Source organism: Nerophis ophidion, linkage group LG26 (assembly GCF_033978795.1).
Source record: "Nerophis ophidion isolate RoL-2023_Sa linkage group LG26, RoL_Noph_v1.0, whole genome shotgun sequence".
In the NCBI taxonomy this organism is placed as follows: domain Eukaryota; kingdom Metazoa; phylum Chordata; class Actinopteri; order Syngnathiformes; family Syngnathidae; genus Nerophis; species Nerophis ophidion.
In genome coordinates this window covers 33,374,785-33,398,915 of record NC_084636.1, presented here as the reverse complement: position 1 = coordinate 33,398,915, position 24,131 = coordinate 33,374,785, and the positions used below count along the sequence as shown (strand labels likewise).

Below are 24,131 nucleotides of genomic sequence, written 5' to 3'. Positions count from 1 at the left end.
AGATCTCAGGTCAAGACAAAATCTTCCTGTGGATTACAAAACATCAAAGAAACTGACCCCTTCATGTCGCTTCGCATCCTACACAGTGGGGTTTTACAAGTTTTTTGATGGCTAAGATCAAAGACAGCTTTGGTCTGCTCGTCGGGAACTCATTGAAACACAAAGTTTTGTGATAACTTAGATACAATTATTCTGACATTTGGACTATTTTGTTTTATTTGTTTATATATTTCAGTCGGAAGTGTATGTGCTGAAGTACAACAGGAAGTGTGTGAAAGGTGATTTTTGTCTAAAATAAAATGTATTATTAATTATTTTCCATTTCTAAAGAATAAACATACTTGTTTACGTATTTCGGCCGGAAGTATAAGTGCTGAAGTAATACAGGAAGTGTGTGAAGGTATTAATAGTTGTCAGTCTCTAATAAAAAGCTTTGTTTATATATTTCAGCCGGAAGTATAAGTGCTGAAGTACAACAGGAAGTGTGTGAATGGTGATTTCGTCTAAAGTAAAATGTATTATTAATTATTGTGCATTTCTAAAGAATAAACATATTTGTTTACGTATTTCAGCCGGAAATATAAGTGCTGAAGTAATACAAGAAGTATGTGAAGGACAATTCTGTCTGTAGTAAAGTTTATTATTAATTATTGTCCATTTCTAAAGAATAAACATATTTCTTTACATATCTCATCCGGAAGTATAAGTACTAAAGTACAACAGGAAGTGTGTGAAGGTTAATTTTTTCTGAAATAAGATTTTATTTAATTGATTATTGTCCACCTCTAAAGAATAAACATTTGTTTACGTGTCTCAGCCGGAAGTTTAAGTGCTGAAGTAATACAGGAAGTGTGTGAAGGTTGATTTTGTTTGTAGTACAAATGTATTATTGATAGTTGTCGGTCTCTAATAAAAAGCTTTGTTTATATATTTCAGCCGGAAGTATAAGTGCTGAAGTACAACAGGAAGTGTGTGAATGGTGATTTCGTCTAAAGTAAAATGTATTATTAATTATTGCCCATTTCTAAAGAATAAACATATTTCTTTACGTATTTCAACTGGAACTATAAGTGCTGAAGTAATACAGGAAGTTTGTGAAGGATAATTTTGTCTGTAGTAAAGTTTATTATTAATTATTGTCCATTTCTAAAGAATGAACATATTTCTTTATGTATCTCAGCTGGAAGTATAAGTGCTAAAGTTCAACCGGAAGTGTGTGAAGGTTAATATTTTCCGAAATAAGATTTTTTTTAATTAATTATTGTCCACCTCTAAAGAATAAACATTTGTTTACGTATCTCAGCCGGAAGTTTAAGTGCTGAAGTAATACAGGAAGTGTGTGAAGGTTGATTTTGTTTGTAGTACAAATGTATTATTGATAGTTGTCGGTCTCTTATAAAAAGCTTTGTTTACATATTTCAGCCAGAAGTATAAGTGCTGAAGTACAACAGGAAGTGTGTGAATGGTAATTTCGTCTAAAGTAAAATGTATTATTAATTATTGACCATTTCTAAAGAATAAACATATTTGTTTACGTATTTCAGCCGGAAGTATAAGTGCTGAAGTAATACAGGAAGTATGTGAAGGACAATTTTGTCCGTAGTAAAGTTTATTATTAATTATTGTCCATTTCTAAAGAATAAACATATTTATTTACGTATCTCAGCCGGAAGTATAAGTGCTGAAGTACAACAGGAAGTGTGTGACTGGTAATTTTGTCTGAAATAAGATTTTTTTTTTATTAATTATTGTACATTTCTAAAGAATAAACATATTTGTTTACATATTTCAACCGGAAGTATAAGTGCTGAAGTACAACAGGGAGTGGGTGACTGGTAATTTTGTCTGAAATAAGCGTTATTATTAATTATTGTCCACCTCTAAAGAATAAACATTCGTTTACGTATCTCAGCCGGAAGTATAAGTGCTGAAGTAATACAGGAAGTGTGTGAAGGATGATTTTGTCTGTAGTAAAAATGTATTATTGACAGTTGTCAATAACAGGAAGTGTGTGAATGGTGATTTTGTCTAAAATAAAATGTATTATTAATTATTGTCCATTTCTAAAGAATAAACATATTTGTTTACGTATTTCAACTGGAACTATAAGTGCTGAAGTAATACAGGAAGTTTGAGAAAGGATAATTTTGTCTGTAGTAAAGTTTATTATTAATTATTGTCCATTTCTAAAGAATAAACATATTTATTTACGTATCTCAGCCGGAAGTATAAGTGCTAAAGTACAACAGGAAGTGTGTGAATGGTAATTTCTTCTGAAATAGTATTTTTTTTTTATTAATTATTGTACACTTCTAAAGAATAAACATATTTGTTTACGTATTTCAGCCGGAAGTATAAGTGCTAAAGTACAACATGAAGTGTGTGAATGGTAATTTCTTCTGAAATAGTATTTTTTTTAATTAATTATTGTCCATTTCTAAAGAATAAACATATTTGTTTACGTATCTCAGCCGGAAATATAAGTGCTAAAGTACAACAGGAAGTGTGTGACTGGTAATTTCTTCTGAAATAGTATTTTTTTTTATTAATTATTGTACACTTCTAAAGAATAAACATATTTGTTTACATATGTCAGCCGGAAGTATAAGTGATAAAGTACAACAGGAAGTGTGTGAATGGTAATTTCTTCTGAAATAGTATTTTTTTTTATTAATTATTGTACACTTCTAAAGAATAAAAATATTTGTTTACGTATCTCAGCCGGAAGTATAAGTGCTAAAGTACAACAGGAAGTGTGTGAATGGTAATTTCTTCTGAAATAGTATTTTTTTTAATTAATTATTGTCCATTTCTAAAGAATAAACATATTTGTTTACGTATCTCAGCCGGAAATATAAGTGCTAAAGTACAACAGGAAGTGTGTGAATGGTAATTTCTTCTGAAATAGTATTTTTTTTTATTAATTATTGTACACTTCTAAAGAATAAACATATTTGTTTACGTATCTCAGCCGGAAGTATAAGTGCTTAAGTACAACATGAAGTGTGTGACTGGTAATTTCGTCTGAAATAAGATTTTTTTATTAATTATTGTACACTTCTAAAGAATAAACATATTTGTTTACATATGTCAGCCGGAAGTATAAGTGCTAAAGTACAACAGGAAGTGTGTAAAGGGTAATTTCATCTAAAATAAGAGTTATGATTAATTATTGCCCACCTCTAAAGAATAAACATTTGTTTACATATCACAGCCGAAAGTTTAAGTGCTGAAGTAATACAGGAAGTGTCTGAATGATGATTTCGTCCGTCGTAAAGTTTATTTTTAATTGTCCATCTCTAACGAACAGCTTTGTTTACATATTTCAGCAGGAACTATAACTGCTGAAGTACAACTGTAGTAAAGTTTATTATTAATAGTTGTCCATCCCTAATGAGCAAACATATTTTGTTTACGTAACTCAGCCAGAAGTATAAGTGCAACAGAAGAGGGTTTTCAAGCTCCGGCTTCTCCTTGGCATTGTTGAAAGCCATGGTCCTCAGTACTGATGTTGAGTACGAAGGACCGAATGTAGCGTTCGAACCATGTGACCACTGACGCTTCCTGCTGATGGTGACCTCCAAGTGTGGTTTTAGAGGGCACTTGAGCTTGGATAAGTGGAAAAACGCTCCTCAGGTCACCAGGGAGTGTTTGCGTTTAAAGCTCCATAAAGTGCCGATGCAGCAATAATCACCTGCTCACACTTGTCTTGTGTCAAGAAGTGAAATCCCAACCTTAAATGTTTTATTGTTGTGTCAGACATAAACGCGCCAGTGTCACTCATTAACTGGATCACGCCCCTTGCCGATAAGGACTTGAAGGTTTCCTGTCCGGACGTCCACATCTTCACTCGCCATCAAGACTCCTGGCAGAGCACCTCGGCAAATATCCAGGATGACAGCTCAACTCCGCAAAGGTAACTTCTTCACTTGTTTACCTTACTGCTGTTGCCGCGGCAACGCTAGAAGCAAGCGCAGCAGGCTACTTTCTCTATAATACTTCGATAAATCAATGCTGGCGTGACATCGACGTCCATCCGTTCATATTTCTACCCCATGTCGCTTTTGGGGTAGCGGAGGACGTCGACATCATTCTGTGTTAATTAAGAGTCTTCGTTCTTACTGGGACTTGAATTCGATTTTTCAAGACAGCATCAAAAACTGATGATAAGAACACGACTCCACCTGTCAAAGATCCTCTATATCAGTGGTTCTCAACCTTTTTTTCAGTGAACATTTTTTTTTATTCAAGTACTAATCAGAAGAAAGCATTTTTGGTTGAAAAAAAAGAGATAAAGAAGTAAAATACAGCACTATGTCATCAGTTTCTGATTTATTAAATTGTATAACAGTGCAAAATATTGCTCATTTGTAGTAGTTTTTCTTGAACTATTTGGAAAAAAAAAAGATATAAAAATAACTAAAAACTTGTTGAAAAATAAACAAGTGGTTCAATTATAAATAAAGATTTCTACACATAGAATTGTAATAGAGATCCGTCTGGATTCATCAACTTCATTCTAAACATTTCTTCACAAAAAAAGGAAATCTTTAACATCAATATGTCATGATCCGTAGTCTGGATCATGTTTAGTTTAGTTATTTTCTGTTAGTTTGGACTCCCTTTGTTGTTTGTGTACCTTTTTGTGAGTCCGTTTGGTCACCATGGCAACATATTAATTTCACCTGCTGAGGGTTCCAGACGCACACCTGTTTTTGTTAATTACTTCCTTATTTAAACCTGCCTTGTCCCGTCAGTCGGTCTTGGTCCCTTGTTTGCGGTATGCAACTGTTTCGTTGGTAATTCTAGATTTCTTGTTACCTGATCCTGTGCTAGTGTTAGCATTAGCTTCTGTGCTTTTGCCACGCGTTTCTTTTCGTCTGTTTTTGTACCAGTGTTTTGTTATTAAATCATTCTTACCTTTTAGTTGTTGTCCGGAGTGTCTATGTTTGCGTTGGAGGAACGATCCCGCATTAAAACGCGACCCCCACGTGACAGAAGGGACCAAGCCCGACTGACGGGACATGGCAGGCTTAAATAAGGAAGTAATTAACGTTTTTTTAATTACTTCCTTATTTAAGCCTGCCTTAAATAAACGCGTGGCGAAAGCACAGAAGCTAATGCTAACACTAGCACAGGATCAGGTAACAAGAAATCTAGAATTACCAACGAAACAGTTGCATACCGCAAACCAGGGACCAAGACCGACTGACGGGACAAGGCAGGCTTAAATAAGGAAGTAATTAACGTTTTTTTAATTACTTCCTTATTTAAGCCTGCCTTAAATAAACGCGTGGCGAAAGCACAGAAGCTAATGCTAACACTAGCACAGGATCAGGTAACAAGAAATCTAGAATTACCAACGAAACAGTTGCATACCGCAAACAAGGGACCAAGACCGACTGACGGGACAAGGCAGGCTTAAATAAGGAAGTAATTAACGTTTTTTTAATTACTTCCTTATTTAAGCCTGCCTTAAATAAACGCGTGGCGAAAGCACAGAAGCTAATGCTAACACTGGCACAGGATCAGGTAACAAGAAATCTAGAATTACCAACGAAACAGTTGCATACCGCAAACAAGGGACCAAGACCGACTGACGGGACAAGGCAGGCTTAAATAAGGAAGTAATTAACGTTTTTTTAATTACTTCCTTATTTAAGCCTGCCTTAAATAAACGCGTGGCGAAAGCACAGAAGCTAATGCTAACACTAGCACAGGATCAGGTAACAAGAAATCTAGAATTACCAACGAAACAGTTGCATACCGCAAACAAGGGACCAAGACCGACTGACGGGACAAGGCAGGCTTAAATAAGGAAGTAATTAACAAAAACAGGTGTGCGTCTGGAACCCTCAGCGGGTGAAATTAATATGTTACCATGGTGACCAAACTGACTCACAAAAAGGTACACAAACAACAAAGGGAGTCCAAACTAACAGAAAATAACTAAACTAAACATGATCCAGACTACGGATCATGACACAATATTTATGGAACATGTCCACAAAAAATCTAGCTGTCAACACTGAATATTGCATTGTTGCATTTCTTTTCACAGTTTATGAACATACATTCATATTTTGTTGAAGTATTATTCAATTAACATGTTTATAAAGGACTTTTGAATTGTTGTTTTTTTTAGAATATTTTGGAAAAATCTCACGTACCCCTTGGCATACCTTCAAGTACCCCCATTTGAGAACCACTGCTCTATATGACCGAGGAACACTGCAATAGGTTATCAAAGATCCTCTATATAACAGGAGCACACCAGTGTTGTTGCGGCAGTACTTTCTATTCTATTTTATTCTATGTTATCAAATATTCTTTATACGGACAGGAGCACCTTATAGTGGTAAGTTATCAAAGATCCTCTACATCAGTGGTCCCCAACCCCTAACAATTTGTCCCGCGGCCCGGGCGGGGTGGGGGCAGGGGGGGATCCTTTTTTTTATTTTTTTATTTGTCATGAAAAAGGTACGTTTATGTCATGAAAAGGGGAGGTTTTTGTGGTTGGTGCACTAATTGTAAGTGTATATTGTGTTTGTTTTATGTTGATTTAATAAAAACTAAAAATTTTAATAAATAAAAATTAAAACAAAATTATTCTGCAGCCCGGTACCAATCAGGCCGCGGCCCGGTGGTTGGGGACCACTGCTCTACATGACAGGAGCATAACAAACTTATTGTGGTAGGTTATCAAAGATCCTCTATATGACAGGAGGACACTAGTGTTGTTGTGGTTGGTTATCAAAGATCTTCTATACGACAGGAGGACACTATTTAGTGTTGTTGTGGTAGGTAATCAAAGATCCTCTATACGACAGGAGAAAACTAGTGTTGTGGTAGGTTATCAAAGATCCTCTATACGACAGGAGCACACTAGTGTTGTGGTAGTTAATCAAAGATCCTCTATACGACAGGAGAAAACTAGTGTTGTGGTAGGTTATCAAAGATCCTCTATACGACAGGAGCACACTAGTGTTGTTGTAGTTAATCAAAGATCCTCTATACGACAGGAGCACACTAGTGTTGTTGTGGTAGGTTATCAAAGATCCTCTATATGACAGCAGCACACTAGTGTTGTTGTGGTAGGTTATCAAAGATCCTCTATACGACAGGAGCACACTAGTGTTGTTGTGGTAGGTAATCAAAGATCCTCTACATGACAGCAGCACACTAGTGTTGTTGTGGTAGGTTATCAAAGATCCTCTATACGACAGGAGCACACTAGTGTTGTTGTGGTAGGTTATCAAAGATCCTCTATACGACAGGAGCACACTAATGTTGTGGTAGGTTATCAAAGATCCTCTATACGACAGGAGCACACTAGTGTTGTTGTGGTAGGTTATCAAAGATCCTCTATATGACAGGAGCACACTAGTGTTGTTGTGGTAGGTAATCAAAGATCGTCTATATGACAGGAGGACACTAGTGTTGTTGTGGTAGGTTATCAAAGATCCTCTATACAACAAGAGCACACTAGTGGTTTTGTGGTAGGTTATCAAAGATCCTCTATATGACAGGAGCACACTAGTGGTTTTGTAGTAGGTTATCAAAGATCCTCTATATGACAGGAGCACACTAGTGGTTTTGTGGTAGGTTATCAAAGATCCTCTATACAACAAGAGCACACTAGTGGTTTTGTGGTAAGTTATCAAAGATCCTCTATATGACAGGAGCACACTAGTGGTTTTGTAGTAGGTTATCAAAGATCCTCTATACAACAAGAGCACACTAGTGGTTTTGTGGTAGGTTATCAAAGATCCTCTATATGACAGGAGCACACTAGTGGTTTTGTAGTAGGTTATCAAAGATCCTCTATATGACAGGAGCACACTAGTGGTTTTGTGGTAGGTTATCAAAGATCCTCTATACAACAAGAGCACACTAGTGGTTTTGTGGTAAGTTATCAAAGATCCTCTATATGACAGGAGCACACTAGTGGTTTTGTAGTAGGTTATCAAAGATCCTCTATATGACAGGAGCACACTAGTGGTTTTGTGGTAGGTTATCAAAGATCCTCTATATGACAGGAGCACACTAGTGGTTTTGTGGTAGGTTATCAAAGATCCTCTATATGACAGGAGCACACTAGTGTTGTGGTAGGTAATCAAAGATCCTCTATACGACAGGAGCTCACTAGTGTTGTTGTGGTAGGTAATCAAAGATCCTTTATACGACAGGAGCACACTAGTGGTTTTGTGGTAGGTTATCAAAGATCCTCTATATGACAGGAGCACACTAGTGGTTTTGTGGTAGGTTATCAAAGATCGTCTATATGACAGGAGGACACTAGTGTTGTTGTGGTAGGTAATCAAAGATCCTCTATATGACAGGAGCACACTAGTGGTTTTGTGGTAGGTTATCAAAGATCGTCTATATGACAGGAGCTCACTAGTGTTGTTGTGGTAGGTAATCAAAGATCCTCTATACGACAGGAGCACACTAGTGGTTTTGTGGTAGGTTATCAAAGATCCTCTATATGACAGGAGCACACTAGTGGTTTTGTGGTAGGTTATCAAAGATCGTCTATATGACAGGAGGACACTAGTGTTGTTGTGGTAGGTTATCAAAGATCCTCTACGACAGGAGCACATTAGCGTTGCGGTAGGTTTTTAAAAGACACCCGTCAGATATCCTCTATATGACAGGAGCACACTAGTGGTTTTGTGGTAGGTTATCAAAGATCCTCTATATGACAGGAGCACACTAGTGGTTTTGTGGTAGGTTATCAAAGATCCTCTATATGACAGGAGCACACTAGTGGTTTTGTGGTAGGTTATCAAAGATCCTCTATATGACAGGAGCACACTAGTGGTTTTGTGGTAGGTTATCAAAGATCGTCTATATGACAGGAGGACACTAGTGTTGTTGTGGTAGGTTATCAAAGATCCTCTACGACAGGAGCACATTAGCGTTGCGGTAGGTTTTTAAAAGACACCCGTCAGATATCCTCTATATGACAGGAGCACACTAGTGGTTTTGTGGTAGGTTATCAAAGATCCTCTATATGACAGGAGCACACTAGTGGTTTTGTGGTAGGTTATCAAAGATCCTCTATATGACAGGAGCACACTAGTGGTTTTGTGGTAGGTTATCAAAGATCCTCTATATGACAGGAGCACACTAGTGGTTTTGTAGTAGGTTATCAAAGATCCTCTATATGACAGGAGCACACTAGTGGTTTTGTAGTAGGTTATCAAAGATCCTCTATATGACAGGAGCACACTAGTGGTTTTGTGGTAGGTTATCAAAGATCCTCTATATGACAGGAGCACACTAGTGGTGTTGTGGTAGGTAATCAAAGATCCTCTATACGACAGGAGCTCACTAGTGTTGTTGTGGTAGGTAATCAAAGATCCTCTATACGACAGGAGCTCACTAGTGTTGTTGTGGTAGGTAATCAAAGATCCTCTATACGACAGGAGCACACTAGTGGTTTTGTAGTAGGTTATCAAAGATCCTCTATATGACAGGAGCACACTAGTGGTTTTGTGGTAGGTTATCAAAGATCCTCTATATGACAGGAGCACACTAGTGTTGTTGTGGTAGGTAATCAAAGATCCTCTATACGACAGGAGCTCACTAGTGTTGTTGTGGTAGGTAATCAAAGATCCTCTATACGACAGGAGCTCACTAGTGTTGTTGTGGTAGGTAATCAAAGATCCTCTATATGACAGGAGCACACTAGTGGTTTTGTAGTAGGTTATCAAAGATCCTCTATATGACAGGAGCACACTAGTGGTTTTGTGGTAGGTTATCAAAGATCCTCTATATGACAGGAGCACACTAGTGTTGTTGTGGTAGGTAATCAAAGATCCTCTATACGACAGGAGCTCACTAGTGTTGTTGTGGTAGGTAATCAAAGATCCTCTATACGACAGGAGCACACTAGTGGTTTTGTGGTAGGTTATCAAAGATCCTCTATATGACAGGAGCACACTAGTGGTTTTGTAGTAGGTTATCAAAGATCCTCTATATGACAGGAGCACACTAGTGGTTTTGTAGTAGGTTATCAAAGATCCTCTATATGACAGGAGCACACTAGTGGTTTTGTGGTAGGTTATCAAAGATCCTCTATATGACAGGAGCACACTAGTGGTTTTGTGGTAGGTTATCAAAGATCCTCTATAAAGGAGCTCACTAGTGTTGTTGTGGTAGGTTATCAAAGATCCTCTATACGACAGGAGCACACTAGTGTTGTTGTGGTAGGTAATCAAAGATCCTCTATACGACAGGAGCACACTAGTGTTGTTGTGGTAGGTAATCAAAGATCCTCTACATGACAGCAGCATACTAGTGTTGTTGTGGTAGGTTATCAAAGATCCTCTATACAACAGGAGCACACTAGTGTTGTTGTGGTAGGTTATCAAAGATCCTCTATGCGACAGGATCACACTAGTGTTCTTGTGGTAGGTTATCAAAGATCCTCTATACGACAGGAGCACACTAGTAGGTAATCAAAGATCCTCTATACGACAGGAGCACACTAGTGTTGTTGTGGTAGGTTATCAAAGATCTTCTATATGACAGGAGCACACTAGTGTTGTGGTAGGTAGGTAATCAAAGATCCTCTATAAAGGAGCTCACTAGTGTTGTTGTGGTAGGTTATCAAAGATCCTCTATACGACAGGAGCACACTAGTGGTTTTGTAGTAGGTTATCAAAGATCCTCTATATGACAGGAGCACACTAGTGGTTTTGTGGTAGGTTATCAAAGATCCTCTTTATGACAGGAGCACACTAGTGGTTTTGTGGTAGGTTATCAAAGATCCTCTATATGACAGGAGCACACTAGTGTTGTTGTGGTAGGTAATCAAAGATCCTCTATACGACAGGAGCTCACTAGTGTTGTTGTGGTAGGTAATCAAAGATCCTCTATACGACAGGAGCACACTAGTGGTTTTGTGGTAGGTTATCAAAGATCCTCTATATGACAGGAGCACACTAGTGGTTTTGTAGTAGGTTATCAAAGATCCTCTATATGACAGGAGCACACTAGTGGTTTTGTGGTAGGTTATCAAAGATCCTCTATATGACAGGAGCACACTAGTGGTTTTGTGGTAGGTTATCAAAGATCCTCTATATGACAGGAGCACACTAGTGGTTTTGTGGTAGGTTATCAAAGATCCTCTATATGACAGGAGCACACTAGTGTTGTTGTGGTAGGTAATCAAAGATCCTCTATAAAGGAGCTCACTAGTGTTGTTGTGGTAGGTTATCAAAGATCCTCTATACGACAGGAGCACACTAGTGTTGTTGTGGTAGGTAATCAAAGATCCTCTATACGACAGGAGCACACTAGTGTTGTTGTGGTAGGTAATCAAAGATCCTCTACATGACAGCAGCATACTAGTGTTGTTGTGGTAGGTTATCAAAGATCCTCTATACGACAGGAGCACACTAGTGTTGTTGTGGTAGGTAATCAAAGATCCTCTATACGACAGGAGCACACTAGTGGTTTTGTGGTAGGTTATCAAAGATCCTCTATATGACAGGAGCACACTAGTGGTTTTGTGGTAGGTTATCAAAGATCCTCTATATGACAGGAGCACACTAGTGGTTTTGTGGTAGGTTATCAAAGATCCTCTATACGACAGGAGCACACTAGTGGTTTTGTGGTAGGTTATCAAAGATCCTCTATACGACAGGAGCACACTAGTGGTTTTGTGGTAGGTTATCAAAGATCCTCTATATGACAGGAGCACACTAGTGGTTTTGTGGTAGGTTATCAAAGATCCTCTATATGACAGGAGCACACTAGTGGTTTTGTAGTAGGTTATCAAAGATCCTCTATATGACAGGAGCACACTAGTGGTTTTGTGGTAGGTTATCAAAGATCCTCTATATGACAGGAGCACACTAGTGGTTTTGTGGTAGGTTATCAAAGATCCTCTATATGACAGGAGCACACTAGTGGTTTTGTGGTAGGTTATCAAAGATCCTCTATATGACAGGAGCACACTAGTGGTTTTGTGGTAGGTTATCAAAGATCCTCTATATGACAGGAGCACACTAGTGTTGTTGTGGTAGGTAATCAAAGATCCTCTATACGACAGGAGCTCACTAGTGTTGTTGTGGTAGGTAATCAAAGATCCTCTATACGACAGGAGCTCACTAGTGTTGTTGTGGTAGGTAATCAAAGATCCTCTATATGACAGGAGCACACTAGTGGTTTTGTAGTAGGTTATCAAAGATCCTCTATATGACAGGAGCACACTAGTGGTTTTGTGGTAGGTTATCAAAGATCCTCTATATGACAGGAGCACACTAGTGTTGTTGTGGTAGGTAATCAAAGATCCTCTATACGACAGGAGCTCACTAGTGTTGTTGTGGTAGGTAATCAAAGATCCTCTATACGACAGGAGCACACTAGTGGTTTTGTGGTAGGTTATCAAAGATCCTCTATATGACAGGAGCACACTAGTGGTTTTGTAGTAGGTTATCAAAGATCCTCTATATGACAGGAGCACACTAGTGGTTTTGTGGTAGGTTATCAAAGATCCTCTATATGACAGGAGCACACTAGTGGTTTTGTGGTAGGTTATCAAAGATCCTCTATATGACAGGAGCACACTAGTGGTTTTGTGGTAGGTTATCAAAGATCCTCTATAAAGGAGCTCACTAGTGTTGTTGTGGTAGGTTATCAAAGATCCTCTATACGACAGGAGCACACTAGTGTTGTTGTGGTAGGTAATCAAAGATCCTCTATACGACAGGAGCACACTAGTGTTGTTGTGGTAGGTAATCAAAGATCCTCTACATGACAGCAGCATACTAGTGTTGTTGTGGTAGGTTATCAAAGATCCTCTATACGACAGGAGCACACTAGTGTTGTTGTGGTAGGTTATCAAAGATCCTCTATACGACAGGAGCACACTAGTGTTGTTGTGGTAGGTTATCAAAGATCCTCTATGCGACAGGATCACACTAGTGTTCTTGTGGTAGGTTATCAAAGATCCTCTATACGACAGGAGCACACTAGTAGGTAATCAAAGATCCTCTATACGACAGGAGCACACTAGTGTTGTTGTGGTAGGTTATCAAAGATCTTCTATATGACAGGAGCACACTAGTGTTGTGGTAGGTAGGTAATCAAAGATCCTCTATAAAGGAGCTCACTAGTGTTGTTGTGGTAGGTTATCAAAGATCCTCTATACGACAGGAGCACACTAGTGGTTTTGTAGTAGGTTATCAAAGATCCTCTATATGACAGGAGCACACTAGTGGTTTTGTGGTAGGTTATCAAAGATCCTCTTTATGACAGGAGCACACTAGTGGTTTTGTGGTAGGTTATCAAAGATCCTCTATATGACAGGAGCACACTAGTGTTGTTGTGGTAGGTAATCAAAGATCCTCTATACGACAGGAGCTCACTAGTGTTGTTGTGGTAGGTAATCAAAGATCCTCTATACGACAGGAGCACACTAGTGGTTTTGTGGTAGGTTATCAAAGATCCTCTATATGACAGGAGCACACTAGTGGTTTTGTAGTAGGTTATCAAAGATCCTCTATATGACAGGAGCACACTAGTGGTTTTGTGGTAGGTTATCAAAGATCCTCTATATGACAGGAGCACACTAGTGGTTTTGTGGTAGGTTATCAAAGATCCTCTATATGACAGGAGCACACTAGTGGTTTTGTGGTAGGTTATCAAAGATCCTCTATAAAGGAGCTCACTAGTGTTGTTGTGGTAGGTTATCAAAGATCCTCTATACGACAGGAGCACACTAGTGTTGTTGTGGTAGGTAATCAAAGATCCTCTATACGACAGGAGCACACTAGTGTTGTTGTGGTAGGTAATCAAAGATCCTCTACATGACAGCAGCATACTAGTGTTGTTGTGGTAGGTTATCAAAGATCCTCTATACGACAGGAGCACACTAGTGTTGTTGTGGTAGGTAATCAAAGATCCTCTATACGACAGGAGCACACTAGTGTTGTTGTGGTAGGTAATCAAAGATCCTCTATACGACAGGAGCACACTAGTGTTGTTGTGGTAGGTAATCAAAGATCCTCTATACGACAGGAGCACACTAGTGTTGTTGTGGTAGGTTATCAAAGATCCTCTATACGACAGGAGCACACTAGTGTTGTTGTGGTAGGTTATCAAAGATCCTCTATGCGACAGGATCACACTAGTGTTCTTGTGGTAGGTTATCAAAGATCCTCTATACGACAGGAGCACACTAGTAGGTAATCAAAGATCCTCTATACGACAGGAGCACACTAGTGTTGTTGTGGTAGTTTATCAAAGATCTTCTATATGACAGGAGCACACTAGTGTTGTGGTAGGTAGGTAATCAAAGATCCTCTATAAAGGAGCTCACTAGTGTTGTTGTGGTAGGTAATCAAAGATCCTCTATACGACAGGAACACACTATTGTTGTTGTGGTAGGTAATCAAAGATCCTCTACATGACAGCAGCATACTAGTGTTGTTGTGGTAGGTTATCAAAGATCCTCTATACGACAGGAGCACACTAGTGTTGTGGTAGGTAATCAAAGATCCTCTATATGACAGGAGCACCCTAGTGTTGTTGTGGTAGGTTATCAAAGATCCTCTATACGACAGGTGCACACTAGTGTTGTTGTGGTAGGTAATCAAAGATCCTCTATACGACAGGAGCACACTAGTGTTGTGGTAGGTTATCAAAGATCCTTTATACGACAAGAGCACACTAGTGTTGTTGTGGTAGGTTATCAAAGATCCCCTATACAACAGGAGCACACTAGTGTTGTTGTGGTAGGTTATCAAAGATCCTCTATACGACAGGAGCACACTAGTGTTGTGGTAGGTTATCAAAGATCCTTTATACGACAAGAGCACACTAGTGTTGTTGTGGTAGGTTATCAAAGATCCTCTATACAACAGGAGCACACTAGTGTTGTTGTGGTAGGTTATCAAAGATCCTCTATACAACAGGAGCACACTAGTGTTGTGGTAGGTTATCAAAGATCCTCTATACGACAGGAGCACACTAGTGTTGTTGTGGTAGGTTATCAAAGATCCTCTATACGACAGGACTACAATAGTGTTGTTGTGGTAGGTTATCAAAGATCCTCTTTACGACAGGAGCACACTAGTGTTGTGGTAGGTTATCAAAGATCCTCTATACGACAGCACACTAGTATTGTGGTAGGGTATCAAAGATCCTCTATACGACAGGACCACAATAGTGTTGTTGTAGTAGGTTATCAAAGATCCTCTATACGACAGGACCACAATAGTGTTGTTGTGGTAGGTTATCAAAGATCCTCTATACGACAGCAACTAGTATTGTGGTAGGTTATCAAAGATCCTCTATACGACAGGAGCACACTAGTGTTGTTGTAGGTTATCAAAGATCCTCTATACGACAGGAACACACTAGTGTTGTTGTGGTAGGTAATCAAAGATCCTCTATACGACAGGAGCACACTAGTGTTGTGGTAGGTTATCAAAGATCCTTTATACGACAAGAGCACACTAGTGTTGTTGTGGTAGGTTATCAAAGATCCTCTATACAACAGGAGCACACTAGTGTTGTTGTGGTAGGTTATCAAAGATCCTCTATACGACAGGAGCACACTAGTGTTGTTGTGGTAGGTAATCAAAGATCCTCTATACGACAGGAGCACACTAGTGTTGTTGTGGTAGGTTATCAAAGATCCTCTATACGACAGGAGCACACTAGTGTTGTCGTGGATTATCAAAGATCCGCTATATGACAGGAGCACACTAGTGTTGCGGTAGGTAATCAAAGATCCTCTATGCACCAGGAGTCAGAAGCACACTAGGGTTCTTGTGGTAGGTTATCAAAGATCCTTTATACGACAGGAGCACACTAGTGTTGTGGTAGGTTGTCAAAGATCCTCTATACTACAGGAACACATTAGTGTTGTTGTGGTAGGTCATCAAAGATCCTCTATATGACAGGAGCACACTAGTGTTGTTGTGGTAGGTTATCAAAGATCCTCTATACGACAGGAACAAACTAGTGTTGTCGTAGATTATCAAAGATCCGCTATACGACAGGAGCACACTAGTGTTGTTGCGGTAGGTAATCAAAGATCCTCTATGCACCAGGAGTCAGAAGCACACTAGTGTTCCTGTGGTAGGTTATCAAAGATCCTCTATACGACAAGAGCACACTGACGTTATTGTGGTAGGTTATCAAAGATCCTCTATACGACAGGAACAAACTAGTGTTGTTGTGGTAGGTCATCAAAGATCCTCTATATGACAGGAGCACACTAGTGTTGTTGCGGTAGGTTATCAAAGATCCTCTATGCACCAGGAGTCAGAAGCACACTAGTGTTCTTGTGGTAGGTTATCAAAGATCCTTTATACGACAGGAGCACACTAGTGTTGTGGTAGGTTATCAAAGATCATCTATACTACAGGAACACACTAGTGTTGTTGTGGTAGGTCATCAAAGATCCTCTATACTACAGGAACACACTAGTGTTGTTGTGGTAGGTCATCAAAGATCCTCTATACGACAGGAGCACACTAGTGTTGTTGTGGTAGGTAATCAAAGATCCTCTATACGACAGGAGCACACTAGTGTTGTTGTGGTAGGTTATCAAAGATCCTCTATACTACAGGAACACACTAGTGTTGTTGTGGTAGGTTATCAAAGATCCTCTATACGACAGGACCACAATAGTGTTGTTGTGGTAGGTTATCAAAGATCCTCTATACGACAGCACACTAGTGTTGTTGTGGTAGGTTATCAAAGATCCTCTATACGACAGGACCACAATAGTGTTGTTGTGGTAGGTTATCAAAGATCCTCTATACGACAGCACACTAGTGTTGTTGTGGTAGGTAATCAAAGATCCTCTATACGACAGGAGCACACTAGTGTTGTTGTGGTAGGTTATCAAAGATCCTCTATACTACAGGAACACACTAGTGTTGTTGTGGTAGGTTATCAAAGATCCTCTATACGACAGGAGCACACTAGTAGGTAATCAAAGATCCTCTATACGACAGGAGCACACTAGTGTTGTTGTGGTAGGTTATCAAAGATCTTCTATATGACAGGAGCACACTAGTGTTGTGGTAGGTAGGTAATCAAAGATCCTCTATAAAGGAGCTCACTAGTGTTGTTGTGGTAGGTTATCAAAGATCCTCTATACGACAGGAGCACACTAGTGGTTTTGTAGTAGGTTATCAAAGATCCTCTATATGACAGGAGCACACTAGTGGTTTTGTGGTAGGTTATCAAAGATCCTCTTTATGACAGGAGCACACTAGTGGTTTTGTGGTAGGTTATCAAAGATCCTCTATATGACAGGAGCACACTAGTGTTGTTGTGGTAGGTAATCAAAGATCCTCTATACGACAGGAGCTCACTAGTGTTGTTGTGGTAGGTAATCAAAGATCCTCTATACGACAGGAGCACACTAGTGGTTTTGTGGTAGGTTATCAAAGATCCTCTATATGACAGGAGCACACTAGTGGTTTTGTAGTAGGTTATCAAAGATCCTCTATATGACAGGAGCACACTAGTGGTTTTGTGGTAGGTTATCAAAGATCCTCTATATGACAGGAGCACACTAGTGGTTTTGTGGTAGGTTATCAAAGATCCTCTATATGACAGGAGCACACTAGTGGTTTTGTGGTAGGTTATCAAAGATCCTCTATAAAGGAGCTCACTAGTGTTGTTGTGGTAGGTTATCAAAGATCCTCTATACGACAGGAGCACACTAGTGTTGTTGTGGTAGGTAATCAAAGATCCTCTATACGACAGGAGCACACTAGTGTTGTTGTGGTAGGTAATCAAAGATCCTCTACATGACAGCAGCATACTAGTGTTGTTGTGGTAGGTTATCAAAGATCCTCTATACGACAGGAGCACACTAGTGTTGTTGTGGTAGGTAATCAAAGATCCTCTATACGACAGGAGCACACTAGTGTTGTTGTGGTAGGTAATCAAAGATCCTCTATACGACAGGAGCACACTAGTGTTGTTGTGGTAGGTAATCAAAGATCCTCTATACGACAGGAGCACACTAGTGTTGTTGTGGTAGGTTATCAAAGATCCTCTATACGACAGGAGCACACTAGTGTTGTTGTGGTAGGTTATCAAAGATCCTCTATGCGACAGGATCACACTAGTGTTCTTGTGGTAGGTTATCAAAGATCCTCTATACGACAGGAGCACACTAGTAGGTAATCAAAGATCCTCTATACGACAGGAGCACACTAGTGTTGTTGTGGTAGTTTATCAAAGATCTTCTATATGACAGGAGCACACTAGTGTTGTGGTAGGTAGGTAATCAAAGATCCTCTATAAAGGAGCTCACTAGTGTTGTTGTGGTAGGTAATCAAAGATCCTCTATACGACAGGAACACACTATTGTTGTTGTGGTAGGTAATCAAAGATCCTCTACATGACAGCAGCATACTAGTGTTGTTGTGGTAGGTTATCAAAGATCCTCTATACGACAGGAGCACACTAGTGTTGTGGTAGGTAATCAAAGATCCTCTATATGACAGGAGCACCCTAGTGTTGTTGTGGTAGGTTATCAAAGATCCTCTATACGACAGGTGCACACTAGTGTTGTTGTGGTAGGTAATCAAAGATCCTCTATACGACAGGAGCACACTAGTGTTGTGGTAGGTTATCAAAGATCCTTTATACGACAAGAGCACACTAGTGTTGTTGTGGTAGGTTATCAAAGATCCCCTATACAACAGGAGCACACTAGTGTTGTTGTGGTAGGTTATCAAAGATCCTCTATACGACAGGAGCACACTAGTGTTGTGGTAGGTTATCAAAGATCCTTTATACGACAAGAGCACACTAGTGTTGTTGTGGTAGGTTATCAAAGATCCTCTATACAACAGGAGCACACTAGTGTTGTTGTGGTAGGTTATCAAAGATCCTCTATACAACAGGAGCACACTAGTGTTGTGGTAGGTTATCAAAGATCCTCTATACGACAGGAGCACACTAGTGTTGTTGTGGTAGGTTATCAAAGATCCTCTATACGACAGGACTACAATAGTGTTGTTGTGGTAGGTTATCAAAGATCCTCTTTACGACAGGAGCACACTAGTGTTGTGGTAGGTTATCAAAGATCCTCTATACGACAGCACACTAGTATTGTGGTAGGGTATCAAAGATCCTCTATACGACAGGACCACAATAGTGTTGTTGTAGTAGGTTATCAAAGATCCTCTATACGACAGGACCACAATAGTGTTGTTGTGGTAGGTTATCAAAGATCCTCTATACGACAGCAACTAGTATTGTGGTAGGTTATCAAAGATCCTCTATACGACAGGAGCACACTAGTGTTGTTGTAGGTTATCAAAGATCCTCTATACGACAGGAACACACTAGTGTTGTTGTGGTAGGTAATCAAAGATCCTCTATACGACAGGAGCACACTAGTGTTGTGGTAGGTTATCAAAGATCCTTTATACGACAAGAGCACACTAGTGTTGTTGTGGTAGGTTATCAAAGATCCTCTATACAACAGGAGCACACTAGTGTTGTTGTGGTAGGTTATCAAAGATCCTCTATACGACAGGAGCACACTAGTGTTGTTGTGGTAGGTAATCAAAGATCCTCTATACGACAGGAGCACACTAGTGTTGTTGTGGTAGGTTATCAAAGATCCTCTATACGACAGGAGCACACTAGTGTTGTCGTGGATTATCAAAGATCCGCTATATGACAGGAGCACACTAGTGTTGCGGTAGGTAATCAAAGATCCTCTATGCACCAGGAGTCAGAAGCACACTAGGGTTCTTGTGGTAGGTTATCAAAGATCCTTTATACGACAGGAGCACACTAGTGTTGTGGTAGGTTGTCAAAGATCCTCTATACTACAGGAACACACTAGTGTTGTTGTGGTAGGTCATCAAAGATCCTCTATATGACAGGAGCACACTAGTGTTGTTGTGGTAGGTTATCAAAGATCCTCTATACGACAGGAACAAACTAGTGTTGTCGTAGATTATCAAAGATCCGCTATACGACAGGAGCACACTAGTGTTGTTGCGGTAGGTAATCAAAGATCCTCTATGCACCAGGAGTCAGAAGCACACTAGTGTTCCTGTGGTAGGTTATCAAAGATCCTCTATACGACAAGAGCACACTGACGTTATTGTGGTAGGTTATCAAAGATCCTCTATACGACAGGAACAAACTAGTGTTGTTGTGGTAGGTCATCAAAGATCCTCTATATGACAGGAGCACACTAGTGTTGTTGCGGTAGGTTATCAAAGATCCTCTATGCACCAGGAGTCAGAAGCACACTAGTGTTCTTGTGGTAGGTTATCAAAGATCCTTTATACGACAGGAGCACACTAGTGTTGTGGTAGGTTATCAAAGATCATCTATACTACAGGAACACACTAGTGTTGTTGTGGTAGGTCATCAAAGATCCTCTATACTACAGGAACACACTAGTGTTGTTGTGGTAGGTCATCAAAGATCCTCTATACGACAGGAGCACACTAGTGTTGTTGTGGTAGGTAATCAAAGATCCTCTATACGACAGGAGCACACTAGTGTTGTTGTGGTAGGTTATCAAAGATCCTCTATACTACAGGAACACACTAGTGTTGTTGTGGTAGGTTATCAAAGATCCTCTATACGACAGGACCACAATAGTGTTGTTGTGGTAGGTTATCAAAGATCCTCTATACGACAGCACACTAGTGTTGTTGTGGTAGGTTATCAAAGATCCTCTATACGACAGGACCACAATAGTGTTGTTGTGGTAGGTTATCAAAGATCCTCTATACGACAGCACACTAGTGTTGTTGTGGTAGGTAATCAAAGATCCTCTATACGACAGGAGCACACTAGTGTTGTTGTGGTAGGTTATCAAAGATCCTCTATACTACAGGAACACACTAGTGTTGTTGTGGTAGGTTATCAAAGATCCTCTATACGACAGGACCACAATAGTGTTGTTGTGGTAGGTTATCAAAGATCCTCTATACGACAGCACACTTGTGTTGTTGTGGTAGGTTATCAAAGATCCTCTTTACGACAGGAACAAACTAGTGTTGTGGTAGGTTATCAAAGATCCTCTATACGACAGGAGCACACTAGTGTTGTTGTGGTAGGTTATCAAAGATCCTCTATACGACAGGAGCACACTAGTGTTGTTGTGGTAGGTTATCAAAGATCCTCTATACTACAGGAACACACTAGTGTTGTTGTGGTAGGTTATCAAAGATCCTCTATACGACAGGACCACAATAGTGTTGTTGTGGTAGGTTATCAAAGATCCTCTATACGACAGCACACTTGTGTTGTTGTGGTAGGTTATCAAAGATCCTCTTTACGACAGGAACAAACTAGTGTTGTGGTAGGTTATCAAAGATCCTCTATACCACAAGATCCCACTGTGTTGTTGTGGTAGATTATCAAAGATCCTCTATGTGAGAGGAGAGCAATAAAAACGCCTGAGTCAGCATCAAGTCGCGTTCCTCGTTGACGTTTGCCATCTTTGGGGCAGGGCTGGACGTGGGCGTGGCCTGGCCGATGTGTTGAGGTGTGCCATGGACTTCGTGGCCCACACGGCCCACTGGCAGTTCCTGGGCCTGCTGGCGGGCTGCCTGGCGTGGATCGTCACCATGGCGACGGCGGGCATGGACGAGTGGCGCCTGTGGCAGGTGGAGGACGTGTCGGTGGTCACGTCGGGCGTGGCCTGGGTGGGCATCTGGCGGGCGTGCTTCCATAGCCACGCCCTCCCGCAGGCGGAGCGCTGCCGCAGCATGGGCGTGTCTGACGCCTTCGTGCCAGCGGAGGTGAAGGCGGCGCAGGTGATGATGCTGCTGGCGGCGCTGGGCGGCCTGGCGGCCAACGTGGGCGGCGGCCTGGCGCTGAGGCGCGTCTACTTCTCGCTGGAGGAGCGCGGGAACGTGCGGCCGCTCTTCCTGCTGGCGGGGAGCCTCTTCGTGCTGACGGCGGCCGTCGCCTCGGTGCCTCTGCTCTGGAACCTGACCTCGGTCCTCAACGGCGCCACCATCCGCTTCCCTCCGCACTTCCTGCTCCCCGCCGCCCCCGCCAGCCAGAGGGTGGGCGCGGCCGTGGGCGTGGGCTTCTTTGGCGCCACCCTGATGCTGCTCAGCGGGACCTCCTTCCTGTGCTACCGCGCACCCCCCGGCCTCTGGACGCCGCCCGCGGAAGCTTCTGGAAGGGCGGAGAACTTTGAAGGCAGGAATAATCCGTCTTTCCACGCGTTATAATCCACACTTCCTGCTCCAACGAACCACTTTAATGTCAAAACAGGAAAAGAATAATCATTTTTATGTAATTTTTAGCGACTTTCACGTCTTTTGGATCTTCTCAACAGTACTGAGAACTCGGACAACGCCGTTTCAGAGCTGGTCTCAAACATGGCGCCCGGTGATTCCTTGACAAAGACGATCACTGATTGGTCTAAAGGCCCTCACGTGACCACAGGGCGCCATGTTAGCGACCTTCTCCAACTCTCTCGATACAAAGTAGTCATTCTTGTGAGTCACGGTCTGTTTTCCAGCAGCTTTTCTTTTTGCAACTTAATGCCAAAAAAACGGAAATGCTGATTATCGGTCCTGCTAGACACCGACCTCTATTTAATAATACAACTTTAACATTTGACAACCAAATAATAAAACAAGGTGACTCTGTAAAGAATCTGGGTATTATCTTCGACCCAACTCTCTCATTTGAGGCACACATTAAAAGCGTTACTAAAATGGCCTTCTTTCATCCCCGCAATATCGCTAAAATTCGCTCCATTCTGTCCACTAAAGACGCCGAGATCATTATCCATGCGTTTGTTACGCCTCGTCTCGATTACTGTAACGTATTATTTTCGGGTCTCCCCATGTCTAGCATTAAAAGATTACAGTTGGTAGAAAATGCGGCTGCTAGACTTTTGACAAGAACAAGAAAGTTTGATCACATTACGCCTGTACTGGCTCACCTGCACTGGCTTCCTGTGCACTTAAGATGTGACTTTAAGGTTTTACTACTTACGTATAAAATACTACACGGTCTAGCTCCATCCTATCTTGCCGATTGTATTGTACCGTATGTCCCGGCAAGAAATCTGCGTTCAAAAGACTCCGGCTTATTAGTGATTCCTAGAGCCCAAAAAAAGTCTGCGGGCTATAGAGCGTTTTCCGTTCGGGCTCCAGTACTCTGGAACGCCCTCCCGGTAACAGTTCGAGATGCCACCTCAGTAGAAGCATTTAAGTCTCACCTTAAAACTCATCTGTATACTCTAGCCTTTAAATAGACCTCCTTTTTAGACCAGTTGATCTGCCGCTTCTTTTCTTTCTCCTATGTCCCCCCCTCCCTTGTGGAGGGGGTCCGGTCCGATGACCATGGATGAAGTACTGGCTGTCCAGAGTCGAGACCCAGGATGGACCGCTCGTCGGGACCCAGGATGGACCGCTCGCCTGTATCGGTTGGGGACATCTCTACGCTGCTGATCCGCTTGAGATGGTTTCCTGTGGACGGGACTCTCGCTGCTGTCTTGGAGCCACTATGGATTGAACTTTCACAGTATCATGTTAGACCCGCTCGACATCCATTGCTTTCGGTCCCCTAGAGGGGGGGGGGGGTTGCCCACATCTGAAGTCCTCTCCAAGGTTTCTCATAGTCAGCATTGTCACTGGCGTCCCACTGGATGTGAATTCTCCCTGCCCACTGGGTGTGAGTTTTCCTTGCCCTTTTGTGGGTTCTTCCGAGGATGTTGTAGTCGTAATGATTTGTGCAGTCCTTTGAGACATTTGTGATTTGGGGCTATATAAATAAACATTGATTGATTGATTGATTCATTCATTTCAAAAAATGTATTTTGAACATTTTCTATCAAATAAAGTCCTGAATATTTTAATCAAATTCAATGTCGTTTGTAGTTTTGTTAAATTCAACACAAAAATTGTGGCGATTGACGATACGAAAAAAATTAATTTTAGTTAACACAAATAATTAAATAGTTACATTTTAACAATAATTAAATGCAATGGATGCATTGTATTCAAAAATAGAAGTACTTTTTCAATTGTTTGAAATTCAGTTTTTGACAACCGGTATAGTTCGGTTGGTAGAGTGGCCGTGCCAGCAACTTGAGGGTTGCAGGTTCGATTCCCGCTTCCACCATCCTAGTCGCTGCC

At 40.8% G+C, this 24,131-nt stretch overlaps 1 protein-coding gene across 3 annotated transcripts; it reads left to right on the top strand.

The window, feature by feature from the left end:
• Positions 1-2,822: 2,822 nt before the first annotated feature.
• cldn34a (claudin 34a) lies at positions 2,823-23,856 on the top strand. 3 transcript variants are annotated; one of them, XM_061887969.1, is made up of 3 exons: positions 2,823-3,916; positions 6,618-6,694; positions 21,479-23,856. In XM_061887969.1, exon 3 carries the CDS (start codon positions 21,522-21,524, stop codon positions 22,209-22,211), a length of 690 nt encoding a protein of 229 aa, XP_061743953.1. In that variant the 5' UTR covers positions 2,823-3,916; positions 6,618-6,694; positions 21,479-21,521; the 3' UTR covers positions 22,212-23,856. The 3 variants fall into 3 exon arrangements, with proteins under 3 accessions (XP_061743953.1, XP_061743952.1, XP_061743954.1); XM_061887968.1 differs by lacking the exon at positions 6,618-6,694; XM_061887970.1 differs by lacking the exons at positions 2,823-3,916; positions 6,618-6,694 and adding an exon at positions 21,234-21,332 and having other exon boundaries at positions 21,383-23,856.
• Positions 23,857-24,131: the final 275 nt, after the last annotated feature.

Bases quoted from the DNA above. Each gene is read 5' to 3' on its own strand.
- cldn34a (XM_061887968.1), top strand. From the start codon at position 21,522: ATGGACTTCGTGGCCCACACGGCCCACTGGCAGTTCCTGGGCCTGCTG.